The sequence below is a fragment of the Electrona antarctica genome (genome assembly GCF_951216825.1).
Source record: "Electrona antarctica genome assembly, chromosome: 19".
In the NCBI taxonomy this organism is placed as follows: domain Eukaryota; kingdom Metazoa; phylum Chordata; class Actinopteri; order Myctophiformes; family Myctophidae; genus Electrona; species Electrona antarctica.
Genome location: NC_136800.1, coordinates 4,942,878 through 4,962,061, shown reverse-complemented (window position 1 = coordinate 4,962,061; position 19,184 = coordinate 4,942,878). Strand labels below are relative to the sequence as shown.

The following is a 19,184-nucleotide window of genomic DNA, read 5'->3' as shown; positions in this document are numbered from 1 at the left end:
ATGGGATATTTGTGCATTATGGTATTGGATTAACAAAAATACAAATCTCTCCCCATAGCCTAATTCTTATCTGTCAGCTATATCTTGCGCCAACCCTTACCCCTTTATCCCTAAACTTACTTGACATTTACTATTTTAAAACATTTTTGAAATCCAACTATAAATGCATTCCCAACGGGCACCACCGTAGAGGCCTCACGGGAACCTAGTAGTACAATTAGCTGATCTACAAGTTCACAACGTGTCGATGTAGATTGGCTAGTGGAACTATTTTAAAATGTTTTAAAATAGTAAAAACTTAGGGAACCTGTGTATTTATTCACACAGGATATAAATTAATTTTGCCGTTTTCCTTGCAGACAATGGCTCAAAATAAGTTCTCTTTTCTGTCCCTGCATGTCGACTATGCAATAAAAAATATATACTTCTCAAATCTCTGCTTATGTTCATGTTGTAGTATTCTGTCAAACTGCAAGAATCTGAAAGGGGCAAAAGGTTTAATATAAAAAGTCAGAAAGATTTTAATGAGAACAATGCATTAGACATTTTTACATTAAATTTTTTGTGTAAATATTACAATATTTACAACAGATCTGAACACATTTATCATTAAACAGTGTTGATTTGTTATGGTGCTAAATAAACCACTGTCTGTGCACCAATGTTTTTGGCAGCACATTTTGATTTTAGTTTTAGTCGTAGTCTCTTGAATAGTTTATTTAGTTTTAGTCACCCGGAATGTTTTGGTGTTAGTCTAGTTTTAGTCGACGAAATGTCATACGATTTCAGTCGACTAAATCTACAGTTGATTTAGTCGACTAAAGTGTGTTTTGCCGGGCCTTGATGCCGTCGTAATGGCTGATTTTACACTTCGGCTATTTTCAGCATGCAACCAAGTGTAGAATGACTTATACTGGATCTCTTGTCCACTAGTCGCTTCCTAGCATTTTAGTCTAGTTTTTATTGGTTGACGAAATTGTCAGTATATTTAGTCTTAGTTGTAGTCATCATAGATTAGTTTTCATTTGGTTTTCCTCAGTGGAAAAAGGTAGTCGACGAACATTTTTCGTCTTAGTTTTGGTCGACGAAAACAACACTGCTGTGCACGTTGCCATCTTGCTCCGTTTGCATTTCCTTGAACTCGACGACAGGATATTCTGTGTATTATTATTATCCCAACCAATGCTCAAGTGTTCACTCAGTGGGCGTCCAGGTGAAGAAGTCTATTCCTTGCAGCTCCTCGGGCAAGTACTGCTGCTCTACAGCGCCGGAGCTGAAGGCTGGATTGTATTTGTAACCCTTGGCGTATCCCAGTTGCTTCATCAGCTTGGTGGAGGCATTGCGGAGGTGCAGGGGAACCGAAGGTAGGGGTCCCTTGTGGTTCCTCAGACTGGCCTTCACGTTGTTGTAGGCCTTGTAGATGTCCACGGACTTCGGTGCCCGAGCCAAATACACCACACACTGAGCCAGGATCACCTGTAGAGCAGGGTAAAAAAAAAGGAAGGAAGGTAAATAAAGGCTTCATTGTGTGGCAGATTAATTACAAAATCATGTCACGATTCTATGTATGTCAGAGCCAGTGGACGTGTTCATTGACCATAATTCACATGGTGGCCATTACCCATGATGACCCGTCATCTATATCTATTTATCGTATCTATTAACCCATTCTGGGCGGTAACCCCTTTTGGTGTTTTAAGCATTATGTTATACTTTAGCTATTGAAAAATATCAGAACTACAAGCTCATAGCACGGCACCGAGTCCCGCGCTACGAGCTTGTAGATCTGCTATTTTTGAAAAATCATGAAAATGTGGTGCAAATCTTTGAATATATATTCTTTCAGAGTGAACGTTTTAACTCAAATATTTGATCTGGGGGGGGGGGGGGGGGTCACTGGAACAACATATTTTCAGATGGGGTCGGCGGCCAAATACATATATTTTTTGGGGTCCTGGACATGAAAATGTTTGAGAACGACAAAGACAAAGAAACAGGGTTTTTCAGAAAACTGTAGAATCGTCCTCAGGTCTAAATGAGTTCATTCCTGTCTGTCTGTGCAACTGTCTCTCTAGGGCATAGCTCAGGCAAGGACGTCTGACTGATCGACTGCGGCGGGTTCTGTGGAGATCGCACTGATTCTGTGTGCTTATGATGACACAAGGGAATCAATGTATCTCCATATTTAGTCAATCGGTTGTCTGGTAGGGTACTGCAGTGGATACTCTTTACAATGGGTATTGCAGAAAAGGGGCATGCATTCCCTACTGGCATCATTACAGAGTATAGGCCGGTGACACACGCCTCGTACCAGTGTTGTTTTCGCCGACTAAAACTGAGACGAAAAATGTTCGTCGACTACCTGACGAAAACTAAATGGAAACTAAATGAAAACTAAGCTATGATGACTAAAACTAAGACTAAATATACTGACAATTTCGTCAACAAATAAAAACTAGACTAAAATGTTAGGAAGGGACTAGTGGACAAGAGATCCAGTATAAGTCATTTTACACTAGGTTGCATGCTGAAAATAGCAGATCTACAAGCTCAACACAACTTGTAGATCGGCTATTTTCAGCAAAAAAAAAACAGTCATTACGACGGCATCAAGGCCCGCCTAAACACATTTTGTTCGACTAAATCAACTGTAGTTTGTTGACTAAAATCTCATGACATTTAGTCGACTAAAACTAGACTAACACTAACACATTCCAGGTGACTAAAATGTGACTAAAACTAAATGAAAACTTTTCAAAAGACTATGACTAAAACTAAAATCTAAATTTGCTGCCAAAAACAACACTGCTACTACTCTCAAGTATGAAAGAAATGAGACCCAAATGTCTGATGTGTGCGTATGGGTGGCGTACCTCACATTCAGGCATACCGATGAAGTGACAGGCCTGAAAGGCAGACACAGCCTGGGGGAGGGCAGAGGGATCTGCCATACCTGACCAACACACATGTGACATCATCCAGTCAGAATTAAGACAGATTTATAATGTAGCGTGATGGCGTTGCGGACAGAAAATGGCAGTTCTACAAGCTACAAGTGAGCTTGCAGATCAGCTATTTTAGTGCAACTGCCAACTACTGTAAATATATCAAGCCCTTAAAATATAAAATATTTTCCTATCCATTTGAAAACAACTATTTATATATTTGGCCCCCTACTTGTAAAAGGATATGGCTCTGCTGGTTAATTCAAATGGGAAGCAGTGAAGCTGTTGCCTAAAGCCAAAAGCAACCCCCCCCCCCCCCCAGTGGCAATACAGCAGGTGATAATCGTTTACAATTATGCATGGTCATTTAAGCAACCGGCAATGTTTTTTCCCAATGCGAGTCTTGTGACATACTGTACATTTATATACCGTAGAAAGGGATCATTTCACCACAGTTTTAACAGGGTAAAAATAGCATTTATTCAGAGTAAATATTCTTTTGCAAATAGGTTTATAAATTATATAATTATTATAGTCACACACCGATGTCTTCACTGGCGAAGCGGACTAGCCTGCGAGCCACGTACAGAGGATCCTCGCCTCCCTCCAGCATGCGACCCAACCAGTAGAGGGAGGCATTGGCGTGGGAGCCCCTCATTGACTTATGCAACGCTGAGATGCAGTTGTAGTGTTCCTCTCCTTGATGTGCACGCACACACAAAAGAATACAGTTGCATGTTCATCATCAGTGTAGGAAAAGGAATGAAGCAATTCACATTCACAAAAACCATCCTCTGCATTAACCTATTTAGACCCGAGTTAAAAACATTCACTTTGAGAGAAAATATATTCAAAGATTTGCGCCACATTTTTTTACGATTTTTCAAAAATAGCAGACCTACAAGCTCGTAGCGCGCCACTCGGTGGCGCGCTATGAGCTTGTAGATCTGCTATTTTTCAATAGCTAAATTATAACATAATGTTTAAAACACCAAAAGGGGTTACTTCCCGCCCCAAAATGGGTTTTAATAAAGGGGAGAATGCCAGACACTGCTAGCTACCCCCAAGGTCATACGGTCGTTAAGTCAAACCGAGGGCACTTTTCCGTGCCCTGCGCGGAGGACAAGCCTGGGGTACAGTAAAGCTGGAGCTTCAGAGACAGCTGAGTGTAGCGTTACATAATGGGACGGTGTCATGTCTTTGCGGTGGGGCGAGAAGGGGAAGGGGGGGCTAGTGTTGACAACTATTATTGTCTCCACCAGGCCGAAGGCATGGGGAGAGAGTATGTTTTGTTGTCTCCACCAGGCCGAAGGCATGGGGAGAGAGTATGTTTTGTTGTCTCCACCAGGCCGAAGGCATGGGGAGAGAGTATGTTTTGCACTCCGTCCGTGTGTGTGTGTGTGTGTGTGTGTCCGTCCGTCCTTCCGTCCTTCCGTCCGTCCGTCCGTTACCAGCTAATCTCCGGCACCGTTAACCCGGTCAATGCCAAACTTTGCACACACACTCCCTGGATGCCAACGATGAACCTCTGCCCCACATTTTCCAGAACGGCCTGTTATAGCGCCACCATGAGGCAGCTTTTCACATTTTGTACCTAAAACTGCACCGATCTGCGTGAAACGTTGCATGCACACTCCCTAGAGGCCAAGGACAAACCGTTGACCTGCATTTTCCGCATCTGCCTTTTATAGCGCCACCAGGAGGCCGACTTTTGTAAAACACATTTTTTGATATTACTCCTCCAGATTCTGTCCAAAAATCTCACAAATCGTTACACAGTATCTCTATGGTCATGTGCTCAAGTCGGATCTGTCCGATATTTCATATTCCATCCTAATTGGCTATAATTGGCTTTCACAGTTTGCAAGATTGCCCCGTTTTGAACAAAAGCCTCAAATCATGAACGCAGCATGCAATTTACGTGAAATCTTTCACACATTTTCTTACTAGGCTGAGGAATATATCCCACCCTTTTCACATTGGCCAAAACATGTTTATATTAATCCTAAACATTTTGCCAAACATCTCACAGTCCTATCCTCCTGGTGGAGACCTGTGCCCAGAAGGGCACTTTTTCTAGTTAACCATTGTTTTTCTAGCAACCTTTTACAATTTACAGTTTAGGCATTTTACTGTAGCAGACACTGTTCGACTTACAAGTATAAGCAAGGTAAACATTTACATGCAACCAGTGGTTAACCCATTTTGACCTGAGATCAGATTCTAAAAATGTCTTCTACATCCTGTTTCTATGTCAGTGGTTCTTCGATTTTTCAAAAATAGCAGACCTACAAGCTCGTATGAGCTTGTAGATCTGCTGCTTCTCAAGATCTTATAACATAATGCCAACACCAAAAGGGGTTCCCGCCCAAAATGGGTTAACTTCCCAAACGTTTTTCATGTCAAGGACCCCCAAATTAATTTGCCCACAGACCCCCATTTGAAGAGACATGCCAGGGACCCCCATAAGAGAAGATTTGTACGGCTCTTAGCATGTGATTCTCAACCGTTTACTTTCAAGGACTCCCAGTTTGACATGCATTCGTTTACGGGCCCCCATTTAATGGCATTTATATCTCTGAGACCCCAATTCATGTTGTAAAATCAATTGTTAATTTAACTCTCAGGGTTACAGACCCATAAGGGTCCATTTCATTCCAAACTTTAATTTAGCTGGGCACCCCCTGGAACTCCCTCAAGGACCCCTGGGGGTCCCCGGACCCCACTTTGAGAACCACTGGTCTAAACAGTAAAATATCAAACAATACATACTAATCTGTACATTGGAACTTTACTCTAAGCCTCCTCACTCTCTCCATCTGAATCCTACTAGAAGATCTCATAAGCGCATAATGGACAGCTCTCAGCTGGTAGAGAGTAGATAGTAATAAACACATTAGGATTTAAACGTGTGTGCTGGTGTGTATATGTCATATTTTAATCATAGCTCTGGTCCATAGCCCTAATGCTGATTCTGCCCTGCATTAAGGCTATGGGACCGATGGCGTCTAGCTCTCGCATGAAATGCAGACCAGCCTCTCTTCTGTAGCGGGAATATAAAGAACGTTTCACCTACTCACCAATACAAAGACGAGTTGTGTAATTAGAAAGCCTACTTTCCTTAGTGGACGCACTCTGAGGCCCCCCACCACACGTATAAAATGCACTTTTTGGCCAGAAAGGGATTGTTTTCACCGGACGGACAAAATCTTTCGGTAGAGGGTGCGGTAGTGGAGTAACTAAAAGTATTTATTTTCCGGTAGAAAAACAATTCCTTTCTGGCCAAAAAGTACATTTTATACGTGTGGTGGGGGGCCTCAGAGTGCGTCCACTAAGGAAAGTAGGCTTTCTAATTACACAACTCGTCTTTGTATTGGTGAGTAGGTGAAACGTTCTTTATATTCCCGCTACAGAAGAGAGGCTGGTCTGCATTTCATGCGAGAGCTAGGCGCCATCAGTTCCATAGCCTTAATGCAGGGTAGAATTAGCATTAGGGCTATGGAGTATGGACCAGAGCTAATTTTATCATAACTCATATACCCCTGTTATTGTTACAACCCCAAGACAACAGTGGCATTGATATTATACTATACTATTGTCTCAGTGCCAGAACGAAGGTAGTGCGAGGGTCATTCTGAAATACATTGGATGGCAGGCAAAAGGATGGTAACTTATGATATGGATTCACGACACAGGGCTGCCTCTGACAAAGCCATAGGCTTTTAATAACCATTCAATAATCGTATTAACTTAACCCATTTTGGGCCGGGAACCCCTTTTGGTGTTAGCATTATGTTATGCTTTAGCTATTGAAAAATAGCAGATCTACAAGCTCATAGCGCGCCACCGAGTGGCGTGCTACGAGCTTGTAGGTCTGCTATTTTTGAAAAATCGAAGAACGACTGACACAGAAACATAGCTTTTTCAGAAAACTGTCAGGATGTCAGGAAGACATTTTTAGAATCTGATCTCAGGTCAGAATGGGTTAAAGCCTCTGTTGCATGAAGCCTTTATAAGATTGGGCCTCATGCGTGACAACTAAGTAACGTTCCATTATTAGACAGTGGTCCTCTAATGATCTGCAACACGATCTCATTTGTCACTCTGGGGGGCAGCTTTTCCTAAATCAGGGGTGGGCAACTTTGACGATGGAGAGGGCCACTATATTTCCACACTCACTCCAGAGGGCCACAGTGCATGTTACTGTAGCAAAAATAGCCGATCTACAAGCTCAAAACGTGTCGCGCTGCGACGCGTTTTGAGCTTGTAGATCAGCTATTTTTGCTATATTTGAATTGAAAACCTGAATAATTTTTTGCTATTTTTTTATTGGAATCCTGAAAAGTAACCTTTTTATTGAATTTCAAATGCATTTAGTTATGTTGACTTTATGAACTGTTAACATGACTACATTGGACACAAAAAGACAATAACATGTTAATACTAGTCATTAAGAACTAGTCATGAAGTAATTAAAGCGGGTTTGGAATATTGTAACAGCTGAAATCAATACTATAACCTGCGGGCCGCATTAAGTGAAGGTGGGGGCCGCATGTGGCCCCCGGGCCGCCAGTTGCCCACCCCTGTCCTAAATGATAAATGGGTCTGTTGCTTCCAGGACAAAATCCTGACGCATTAGAATGTTGACCCTGCTATTCTAAGCAGGCCGTATTAACTCCTACAAACCCCAGCTGGGACACTAACAATGCAGACTAGTTATGTGGTTCCGATAAACACACTAATCATGCTTCCCCTGAGCAGAGGCGTCACTCAGTCTCTCCGATTATGTGGCAACATAATCGGTCAGTCGCCATAGCCATTGGAGCGCTAAGAAAATGGATCAGACAGCTGCTTCTCAAGATCTTATAATACCAAAGAGAGTTGTCATCATATCAAGCCAGTTCTCAGGATCTTTACACTGGCCTCCCTGCCTGTCAAATTATTCATTTCAAAATACTATTGTTGGTTTATAAAGCATTGAATGGTTTCGGGTCAAAATACATTTCTGGTCTTTTATTTTATTTATGAGATTAGCTTGGCTCCTGTATCGACCTTTACTTTGACATAATTTATCGCACCATTCCTAATATAGCAGAAATCATTACACATGAGGGTCAAGAAATGAGCCAATTAAGCTCTTATAAGCTTTATCTCTTTATATATAAGTATTAATATTTTTATTATTATTTGTACTGTTTTATTTTATTATTTTTTTGTTTTTTTATTAATTTTATGTCTCTTATTTTACCCCCCTTTTAAGTTGTTTATTAATTATTTCTGTGAACATAACCATGTGATCCCTTTCTTTGTATCTTAGTTATGTACTCAACCTATTGGTTTTATACCTGTATATATGTTGTGTGTATCTTAGTTATGTACTCAACTTATTGGTTTTATACCTGTGTATAATTTATGTTGTTTGTATGTCTGGCCTCGTGGGGAAAGATGGTGGGTGGGTGGGGAGGATTGGGAAAGGAGTTGTGGGAGAAAATATAAAAACAAAGAGTTGTATTTTCTTTCTGTGAAACTTGCATATGATGTCATACTCATATTCATCATGAACCATTCAGACCTCTCTGGCCGACAGGTCAGCTTTATGTTCCCAGAGTCTAAACTTTAAATGTGCAGTGTTCGGGTTTTTAATGCACCACATATTTGGAACTTTTACAGAGGTTTGATTCTTTTATAATTAGATAATTCCATTTTATTATTTAAAGTCATTGATATTTTTATTCTATTCTTTAAAAAAATTCTTTCACTTAATGTCAGTGCAAAGTATGGAGCTTTATCCTGCGGTTTCCAGAGCGAGAGACTGAAAGAACGACACGGACAAGAGGGTGAGAGTGATATATAGTATAAATCACCGTTGTCCAACCCCAAAAGAGGAACCTAAAACTCTCATTCTCATCACAGTCCATGTTTAGCTGAATTTATGATGGAAGGCAGGAGTGAGGCCCAATATGTCCAGACTCAGGTCTCCTTTGCCTGTGCCCCCACCTTCCTCCATGAACCCATGAAGAGGAGCCACAACGACCGCTACTGCCAAACACTGAGGAATGAACAGATCCCTTCAGCAGCCTGCCAGCAACTAAACGGCTCTGAAACCAGCCAGAAACAAAGAGACACAGATGCACCTAAATCTATCATGTCATCAACAGTTTACCAAGAATTTAGCTCTGGCGGGAGAAGTAAAGACAAATCAGCCGAGTTACACAGGAAAGAAAACCCACAGCTGTAAACAATGTGACAAGAGTTTCAGTCAGTTATGTCATCTGCGGTCACACCAGCGTATCCACACGGGAGAAAAACCATACCACTGTCAACAGTGTGACAGGAGTTTCACTGATTCGGGTAATCTGAAGGCACACCTGCGTAGCCACACTGGAGAAAAACCATACCACTGTAAACATCGTGACAAGAGTTTAAGTATGTTAGGTCATCTGCAGGTACACCTGCGTATCCACACTGGAGAAAAACCATACCACTGTAAACAGTGTGACAATAGTTTCAGTTAGGTCATCTGCAGGTACACCAGCATATCCACACTGGTATATCTTTATAAATAATTCCTGTGGCGCAACTCCCCAGATGGTGTAGTTGGCTATAATGTAATTCATACCGCCCTGTTAAGTATCTTTCTCTATTAGTTTTAACAGTACTAACAGCCATAGCCACTTGCCCAAATGTGCTGACCCCTCACATTTGTGCTAACCTCATCACATTTGTCATGACTTCTATGGCCGTTTTAGCCCAAGGAGTGTATTTTGTGCAAAACTAATGCCTGGAATGGATTCAGAATCATGAAAACACCCTAGTTTGACATGTCACATGCTATTAAAAGGAAAGTTTGACAATTTTGCCTGCCATAGGATGTTAATGGTAGGGTCACAAGAAGCCCCTATAAGAACATTTGCCCAATACTGACAGCCGGTCAGCAAGTGGATTCATGAATGTATGTATATAGACAATTTTAGGCCAATAAAAAAAGACTATATACCAAATTTCCCACTTTAAACAAAAGAAGCCTGTCGGCTGCCGGAATATTACCTGTTGCCTCTGTAACCAGATACCTGATGAAGGTCGCGAGACCGAAACGTTGTATTTCTCAACTACCGTTATATAAGTGAAGACCTCCTTTCTCTCTCCCCCCGCCAGTTTAACAAAAACATCACTTACAACATATTAACTGTATTCACATGGCCTTTTATAATGCGTTTCTTAATGCTCTTCATGTTTTGTGTAAAGCAAACACTTTGAATTGCCTTGTCGAACAGTGCTACATTGAGAGCCCACGCAAAATTGCCCAAAAATCACTTTCACTTTCTGTGGAAACACATGCTGGAACTTTTTACTGAGTTTACTAGTTTCTGAGTTATTTAATTTAAACGCCAAATGCATTCTCAATGGCGAAAACACAAACTTTGGCACCAAGTATTAAAAAAAAAGAAAAAAATCATTGTTTTGATTTTTTTGATTTTTTTAATAAAAATTAAATAAAAAAATATATATATTATTATCTTTTTCAAAGACGTCCACAGACGTCTTGGGCTATGCCCGTGCGGTAATACCAAGGACGTCCACAGACGTCTTGGGCACAAAATGTGTTAAAGTACACTTCCCTTACATTGGCTTATATCTTGCCTTGTGAAATCTGCTAAGTCTGTGAGTAAGTTCATTAGCACAGACTCTGATGTCCATTAGCTAAGCAAGGAGATATACAGAAATGCACATATGTCTTTTAGGAGAAGTTTGTTCCTTGGCTAGGATATGTATATGCTTGGTCACAGAGACGCTCAATTTCAGCTCACTGGCATACACAACCTGTGAAAGCCATCAAAAAAACTATTAACACTTTCTTATCTATTTCCTTCATCTGACTGTGTAACTTTCATATGCGACAGCTGTGAAATCTGGACAGCGCAACCGCCATCTCTGGGCGGACACGCCGGACAGACCCCTTTTTCCCTCACTGTATATGTTTCTTTTCCCTTTTTACCTCCATTATGATGAATTCCTGTTCTGTTCTTTGTCTATATAGAAGTGTTTATTTGTACGTCTCTAAATGTTTTGATGAATTGAACATGGTGGACCCTATTGTAAACAAGTGTAATGCTTAATTGGGTCGTCCACTCACAGTTAACAGCCTTTGTATTGAGTTTGTGCTTGAAATGTACTGTAATTCTGCAAACTGTTAATAAATATTTCAATCAATCAATCAATCAATCAACAAACAAAATAAACTGAGCATCACATCGTTTCCTTGCCTCAGGTGCCGATGGGTGACTTGACTACAAACAAAACAAATTTAGGGTTTGGGATTACCTGCTTTATCGTAGAGAATATGGGACCTCTGCATACCCTCTTTGACATGCACTTCCTGCACCACAATCTCCAGGGGAGAAGAGTCAGGGCGGGCCGCACCCACCCGGGCCTGAACAGCCAACTGGAGACCGTTGAGTCCAGCCCTGGCATCACCGTCACAAAGGTGAGCAATGGTGTCCAGAGCTTTCTGCTCAATGGAAACTTTGGGCCTGTTAAAAACACACACACACACACACACACACACACACACACACACACACACACACACACACACACACACACACACACACACACACACACACACACACACACACACACACACACACACACACACACACACACACACACACACACACACACACACACACACACACACACACACACACACACACACACACACACACACACACACACACACACACACACACACACACACACACACACACACGTTTTTATTCTTGCATGATGGATAACCATAACGCCGGGGCTCCACTGGACGCGTGCGTGCGTCAAAAAACGAACCGGGGCAATTTTAAAGCAGTCACCGAACGCAGCGCAACGCAGTTAGTGGAGCCACCCTTCATTGATTAACAGTTTGACGGCCGCTAATTGTTTAATCCAGGGTTCGGCCGCGCGTAATACGACATTCCCGCTATTTGTTTAATGCGTTTAATTCACTGTTTTAAAATAATTAAAAAGAAACAGCGGATTTATCCGGGACCTGATGACGAGGCCGGAAATCAAGTCATCATCTGGGCTGCTAGGGCTTCTGGGAAATTGAGCCCAATGCAAGTGAACGGGGGGTTTGTTTGGACTACAACTTGCTCTGCACTGTGGTTTCGTTTCGCATTGTCATGGCCGCTGGCTCGTCTCATCATAACAAACCATCGAACCATTTTTCACCGGATTTTCGTGGTTGAAAGCTGCAAATACTTCAGCGTATGCTCCAAAGGTAATAAAACAATCTCGGCAGCGTAGAATATTTGATTAAAATGCGGGTAACGCGTTTTATGGAGTCAAACTGTTAAAAGGGGAACATTCCCTGACGGTGACGGAGACACGACGCTGACGCGCCCGTTGGAGCCCCGCCGTAAGTCAGAGCGCGGTGGTCACAAGAAAAGTTATACATAGTGAAGAGACATTGATGTCCACCCCGTGGCCGTAATATAACCCCAGTGAATGGTGACAAACATTAGAGCCATGGATGACTCTTTAATTACGCAGTGGCAGCATCCATGGAGACAGCAGCACCCATTCCTCATCACCCACACCATTCTTTCTGCTCACATCTCCTCTGCCTTAAAAATGGTCCACTGTGTGATTTTTGTCAAGTAACATTTTGTTCATTAAGTGCTTAGGTCAAAAAGAAAAAGTTAAGGAAAAAACATTCTGTCACAAGGTTGAATTAGTATATAACTAATCCACTATTTATTCTTAAGTCAAGATAATTATGATGACCTCAGCCCAGCAACAAGGTCCATATTTGTACATTGTCAAATAATTATAGAAAAATTATCAACTACTCAGTCAAAGTCAAACAACTGAGGTGGTGATCTGTCTAAATAAACACCGTTGGTTGCATCTCTTTGGATGGATTCCAAACATAATATACAGATGCCTTCTCTACATTCCAGCCAACACACGTTACAACTAGCTAAGTCAAAAGCTTGAGGCTGTCATTAAACATGAATCTAGCAAGCTGTTAAAATATTGCTTTTCTCAGCTACCAGCAGTTAACAGTTACCTCACTAAGCAGACGGTTATGTCCACTGCAGACTCCCGTCTTTTCTGTCAAATAAAAAATAAGGTGCAAAGGGAGACTCCCACAGAGTTAATTATATAATATAATAAGTCTACAGGGACCCCTGGGTTCCAAATTACTCCCCTGGGTCCCATTCTTCATCCATTCAAGGACAGAGGAGGGATGTTGAGTTGTCGGGTGTCTGTCTTCACAGCTCTCTGGTACTAATCTATCATGACAAAAGGGGAGGATTCTGGGAGCGACCCGGGGAGCACTTACTCAGAGCCATCATCTGATAGGTCGCCTTGCTGGGGATCGTCCTCGGCCGGGTCCTCTCCCAGCACCCTGATCCCAAGTGAGGCCACCGCCCTGCGCAGGATCAAGCTCATCGCCTCCACAGACAGTTTCTCCAGCACCAGCACCCTACACCTGCTCAGCAGCGCCGCATTCACCTGGAAGGAAGGGTTCTCCGTGGTCGCTCCGATCAGGGTGACTGTCCCACACTCCACATGAGGAAGGAAGGTATCCTATGTTCAAACCAGGATCGTCAGAGCGGGGGGAGAAGAAAAGATACATGGGGAAAACAAAGAAGACCTTGACATTCTGCACAGACTTGTGTCAGGCGTAAGTATTCATTTTGTTCATTATTCACTGTGCGCTTGGTCTGTCGAGGCTATTTTGAGTCACACGGACAGAGCCAGCTCTGCTTACGAGTGTGCCGTCTATCAATGGATCAATATAAAAACATGTTGTTGTAATAATGTAAAGCTCATGTTTCTTACATTTCTGATATATGACATATTTAATTTGGACTTACTAGTATATGAATGGTCTTATTGAGATTTGATTAATAGGTCTAACGGCCAAGCTACACCAGGCTTTTCTTGCGCGTTTACCCCAAATGCATGGCCCGCGTGTGCGTTTTGGACCTGGACCTAAATTCAACGCACACGTTTAGGGTAAACACGCCCGTTTTGTGCGCAAAAAGCCTGGTGTAGCTTGGCCGTAACTCAATATCTGCAATAAAAATTATGAAGGTGCACAATTAGGAGGGTCATTTTTCAGGAGGGAGGGCCGGGCCAAATGTTTATTTTAGGGAAGCACATTCTCATTAGACTGCAGTTAAATGTGTAGAGCATGTGGTCGAGGGAAATACCCATTGAAGGAGTCATATATACGAAAAAGTACTCAAATATTTGACTTAAGTAACCGTATCAATACTGCAATGTAGAACTACTCTGTTACAAGTCAAAGTCCGTAATTCAAAATGAGCTGCTTCACATAAAAGTACAAAAATCAAAACAGCAAAGCTTCGATTACTTCACAACACTGGATTTGAGAGGGAAGGAACTGGATGGATGCGTTGCAGTCTCAATCAGTATCCCACCTGTTGGCCCGGGCGGCTGGCGTAGCCATCTGGGCACCTTGGCTGGTAATCAAGTCTGGCAGTGTGCCGCGGGTTCGACTCCCGATCCCGACGGCCTTTACTGCATGTCATCCCCCCATCTCTCTCTCCCCATTCCCTGTCAGCCTACTGTATACCTATCCCTCTATAAAAAAAAAGAAAATAAAGGCAAAAGCCACAAAAAAAATATCTTAAAAAAAAGATATCCCACCTGTTGGGATTTGTTGAAGCGGTGGATCTCGTCAATGAAGAGGATAGTCTTCCTCTTCGTCAGTCGGAGTTCATTGTGTGCCTGCTTGATGACCTCCCGGACGTCGTTGGTGGAGGCGCTGGTGGCCGACAGGGTAACAAAGCGAACGGTCCCCTTCTTTCTACTGGTGCTGGCGATGATATGAGCGAGCGTCGTCTATAGGAGATGCACAAACACAAATGCACAAAACAAAGAGAGTGAGAAGGGAAAGGGATAGTAGGTGGTGGTGATGGTTTAGACTTTTGAAATATAGAAATATAGAATAGATACATTTCAAAAGATTTCGTTTTTTGGCCTGGGTCGGCTTAGCGGTCCAGGCTCCTTGGCTGGTCCCGATCCAGACGAACTTCGCTGTGTGTCTCCCCCCCCCCCCATCTCTCTCCCTGTTTCCTGTCAAGCTGCTGTATATCTATCAATAAAGGCAAAAAAAAAGCCCACGAAATATCTTTAAAAAATATTGTTTTTAAAATACATTTTTAAAGAATTGTATACATTTTAAAGCAACCGAACAAACAAATCTAAGAGATTCCATAAATACAAATAATATTAAATAATTAAGAAGTGGTGAAAATAGCCAATCTACAAGCTCACGTGTAGATTGCGTGACGGATGGATTGATTGAAGTATTTTTTAGCAGTATGCACTATGTAGAATGGGAACATTTAAATTGGAATGAAAGCACAACTCACTACAAAACCAGAAACCTGTTGCTGTGGACGACAGTGTAAAGCAGTATACTTGTGTACAATAGGGGCCACCATGTGCCAAGGCATCATAAGCATTGTTGTGCTTCGGAAATGATGGGGCTTTACTTTAACTCAATGGTCACCAAGGACTTATTTAACTTCTTTTTCATGATGTCCTGGAGCGCCAAGGACGTTTTTTTTTTTTTAGTTTGTTTTTTAGACTTTTTTTTTGGAAAAAAATAAAAATATATAAAATAAAATAAAATATATATGGTGGCGGTCTGGGACTTTTGGCGCCCCCTGGTGGCGGTGAATTTAATGTACTGCATGTAGTATGGGTGGGATAGAAAAGGAAGATATGAGTATATGAAAGGTGATTGTTTTTCCGTCGGTGCACGCCGCACACCCGTGCAGTGCAGATATCATTTGTAAAAGCGAGCTGTAAATAATATGTAACGTCATAAATAATGTTAAAGACGGCAGCCGGCGCCTGGTTGTAGGCTATCAGCGCCTGATGATGTGCACTGCAGATCTGCCTGCCTTTAACCTCTTGAGCCCCATTGCCCGCGCGGGCAGGCCGGGGGCAGCGGCTGTCCACCTCTGAACAGCGCTCAGCGGGTCAACCCAACCGGTCTCCGGTTCCAACTCCGATGCTGCGGGTTTTCCCCCTGGAGGCATGTGAGCAACAGTGCGTTCTGATGGGATCTGAAATAACTGTAGTATGTTAATCGAAACAGCAGCAGCGTGTTTGAAACGTATATGAAATGGAATGGGCGGCTGGCAGTGGCTGGCAGCCAGTGAGATGTCTGGCCTCCGGACAGATTTACAGGGAAGGGAGGGGTGGGGGCGTTCCAGGTAGCCAGGGTGTTGAATGACTGGATTGACGGCTCTGGGCTGAGTTGGCTCTCTCTTCTGCAGTGTCCCGCTGTGTGTCATATCACATGCATCGTGAAGTTGTGGTGTGGTGACGTTGTCATGGTGACGTGGTGAAATATGCCACAGGCAAAAGCATGGCACGGTGTTGATGACATTCTATGTCTGTGGTGCAAAAGTGGTAGCTGTAATGTGCCTGAATCAGTGACGTAGAGTCTGTGGGGGCCGGGGGGGCCAGGGCCCCCATGAGGAATTGGAAAAGGGATCTCGGCCCCCATGAGGAATAAGCCTATCTCACAGAATTTCCCCGCCCCCCTTAATACGCCCCCTTTCGGGGTTAGTGGTGATAGCGTGACGTCACTCCATAGACGCTACATGTTAACAGAGGTAATTGAAGAAGTCTACAACTTTTGTTTTCTCAAGGTAAGGTTTGTTCTATCTGTTCGAGCTGATTTACCATCTTGTTTGCTTCATAATAATATTGGTCTGTCACATTTTTACATTAGAAAATGTACTTAGATTCTCCAGAGAAAAAAACGTGTAAATGCTAATGTTAAAGACACCACTATTTACCGGAAGTGGGCGTGGAAAGCGGGCTGTGAGATAGGCCTATTGGACCTGAATATATTTCGCCTCGGTTCGTCCCGTTTGTGCCGCATCAGGTCGCGCCCGTTCGCGCAATTCTCGTCTTGCATTGACTTTGTATGTAATCGCGCCGCTCTAACCATCCAAGTCTGGCACCTTAACACGTCTGTTTTCCTCACTGTCCGGGGCGGGGGGTGGTGGGGGGTGGACCGCGTAGCGTGTCCCCTTGTACACATGCAGATCAGGCATTGAAATGCTAATCTGGGTATGCATGCATACAGTAGGCTACTGTACTCTGCTTCTTTAGGCTATACTTGTTCACAAGTAACCATGAAACCACCACCAGCAAGAACAAAACACAGAACCTGCCGAGGCGGACAGGACTAGCCTGCAATCATGGCATTTAAACATGCTCTTCTGTTTATAAACTAAACACTGTGACACGTTTAAAAAGTGTTACAAATAAGTGTTTAGAACCTAAACGCTTGAGTTCCGCCCCGGAAGCTGCGGGGGGGGGGGGGGGGGGGGGGCACGGGATGTCCCTAATAAACTTTTTCATATCAAGGACTCAAGGAGTCAGGACTCCCAAATTGGCACTTAATAGCCCGCAGAGGCACAGACCCCCATTTGAAAATATTTGCCAGGGACCCCCATAAGAGACGATTTGTATGGCTCTAGCAGCACTGATTCTCAAACATTTTAATTTCAAGGACCCCCAGTTTGATCATTTATACAGTAAAATCCCCGGACCCCACTTTGAGAACCACTGCCCTATAGCGCCCACCTATCCTGTATCCGTCTGCAGATAATTTATATTCATTTGGGGGGCCCTGACTCCCTGGCATGAAGGTTTGAGAACCACCTGTGACGTGACGCACCTTTCCACATCCAGGCGGCCCCCAGAGGATCAGCGACGGGATCTCAGCGGACTCCAGCAGTGAACGGATCAGTGTCTGTTCTCCCACTGCTTTGTTCTGCCCGAAATATTCATCCAGCGTGTTCGGTCGCAGTTTGTCCGCCAGAGGCTTGTCGATACTGGCGATCAGTGGGTTTGACGATGACGACGACGACGACATCTTCATCCCGTGTATGGGTTCGTTGGTAGAAGAACGGCTGTCACTCCTGTCAGCAGCAGCAGTACGCATCATCATCACAGAAGCAGCTCCTCTTTGCTCCACGCCGTTCTCGAGGTTGCGCTTCGTTCCCTTTCCGACAGCGGCGGAACTAGTGCCACCGGGGCTTTGTTGAGCAGAAAACGACACGTTTCGCTCATTTTTAAATGGAGTTTTATTACTCTTGCTGTTGCTGTGAAACATGGAGAACACAGATGCGGCGGTGGGTAATAGCGGCGGCTCGCTGTCCGCGGGGGTGGTGGTGGTGTGTGGAAGCGCTTCTTCCCCAGAAATGCGCGATTTCTTTAGAGGCGGCGAGTCTGTCGTTGCTGCTGCTGGAGGTGGAGGACATGAGCCGTCACCACCACCACCCAGCAAGCATCTGTCCAGGTGTGCGTTGATTTTGGAAGGCTGGAAGTCCTTTGAACAAACTGGACACTGCACTGCGGCCGACTCCGACACTACTGCTGCGGCTGTTGCTTCTTCTGCGCCCGCCATGTTGTTGAACGTGTTGTTGTTCTTCCGGGTTGGTTCTTTCCTCTGTCTGAACTTTGGTACTCGTGGGTGCGTTCGGAAATGCGCACCGGGAGCGCACTCGCCTATTAGTTTGCATTGCACAGTGCGCTCAGTGCGCTATTTCCGAACGCGCCCACGTCGCACGTGTGAAGAAGTTGTGCATGATTGAAATGAATAATGATACCTCCGTCTTTGGTGGAAAAAATATATAATATGATTATTAGTTTATTAGTATAATAGCATTACTACTTTGGGTAAAAAAAAAAAACGTTTTGTCATATATATATATATATCATAATGTGATATATATATGACAAAACTTTTTTTATATGATATGGAATTTGTGGACTAGCGACAGGCAAATCAGAGCACTTGTTTGATCCAGAAATCCCCAGACCACAGAAAATCTACGGAATGTTAAAAGTTCTGGTTTTATGGGTAGCTGTTTTCAATACATGATAGTTCAGTTGGTGATGAAAGCATGAAATTTGGCACAGATGACCTTCATATGACCCTAATCGATAATCAACCTCGGGCCACGCAGAATTCCAATTTTTTCAAGGTGGCCCGCCAGTTTTAAAAATGGCTGCAACTGTACATACGTTTTTGGACTATATGACTTTGCTGGGGCTGTAAATATTTTATTTCCCCTCAATTTGATATAAGAGAATATGTTCTGGAGGTATTTATACCAAGTACGATATAAAAAGTAACATTAGGTTCCAATATGGCGCCATGTTTTCCAATAT

The 19,184-nt window shown here is 43.2% G+C and overlaps 1 protein-coding gene across 2 annotated transcripts; it reads right to left on the bottom strand.

Moving 5' to 3' along the window:
* Nucleotides 1–480: 480 nt before the first annotated feature.
* wrnip1 (WRN helicase interacting protein 1) lies at nt 481–18,476 on the bottom strand. Of its 2 annotated transcripts, XM_079529867.1 has the most exons (7): nt 17,686–18,476; nt 14,625–14,819; nt 13,288–13,535; nt 11,268–11,476; nt 3,489–3,644; nt 2,874–2,953; nt 481–1,476 (listed from the first exon to the last, which is right to left on the bottom strand). In XM_079529867.1, the coding sequence occupies exons 1-7, from the start codon at nt 18,415–18,417 to the stop codon at nt 1,195–1,197; spliced, it is 1,902 nt and encodes a 633-aa protein (XP_079385993.1). In that variant the 5' UTR covers nt 18,418–18,476; the 3' UTR covers nt 481–1,194. The 2 variants fall into 2 exon arrangements, with proteins under 2 accessions (XP_079385993.1, XP_079385994.1); XM_079529868.1 differs by lacking the exons at nt 2,874–2,953; nt 3,489–3,644.
* Nucleotides 18,477–19,184: the final 708 nt, after the last annotated feature.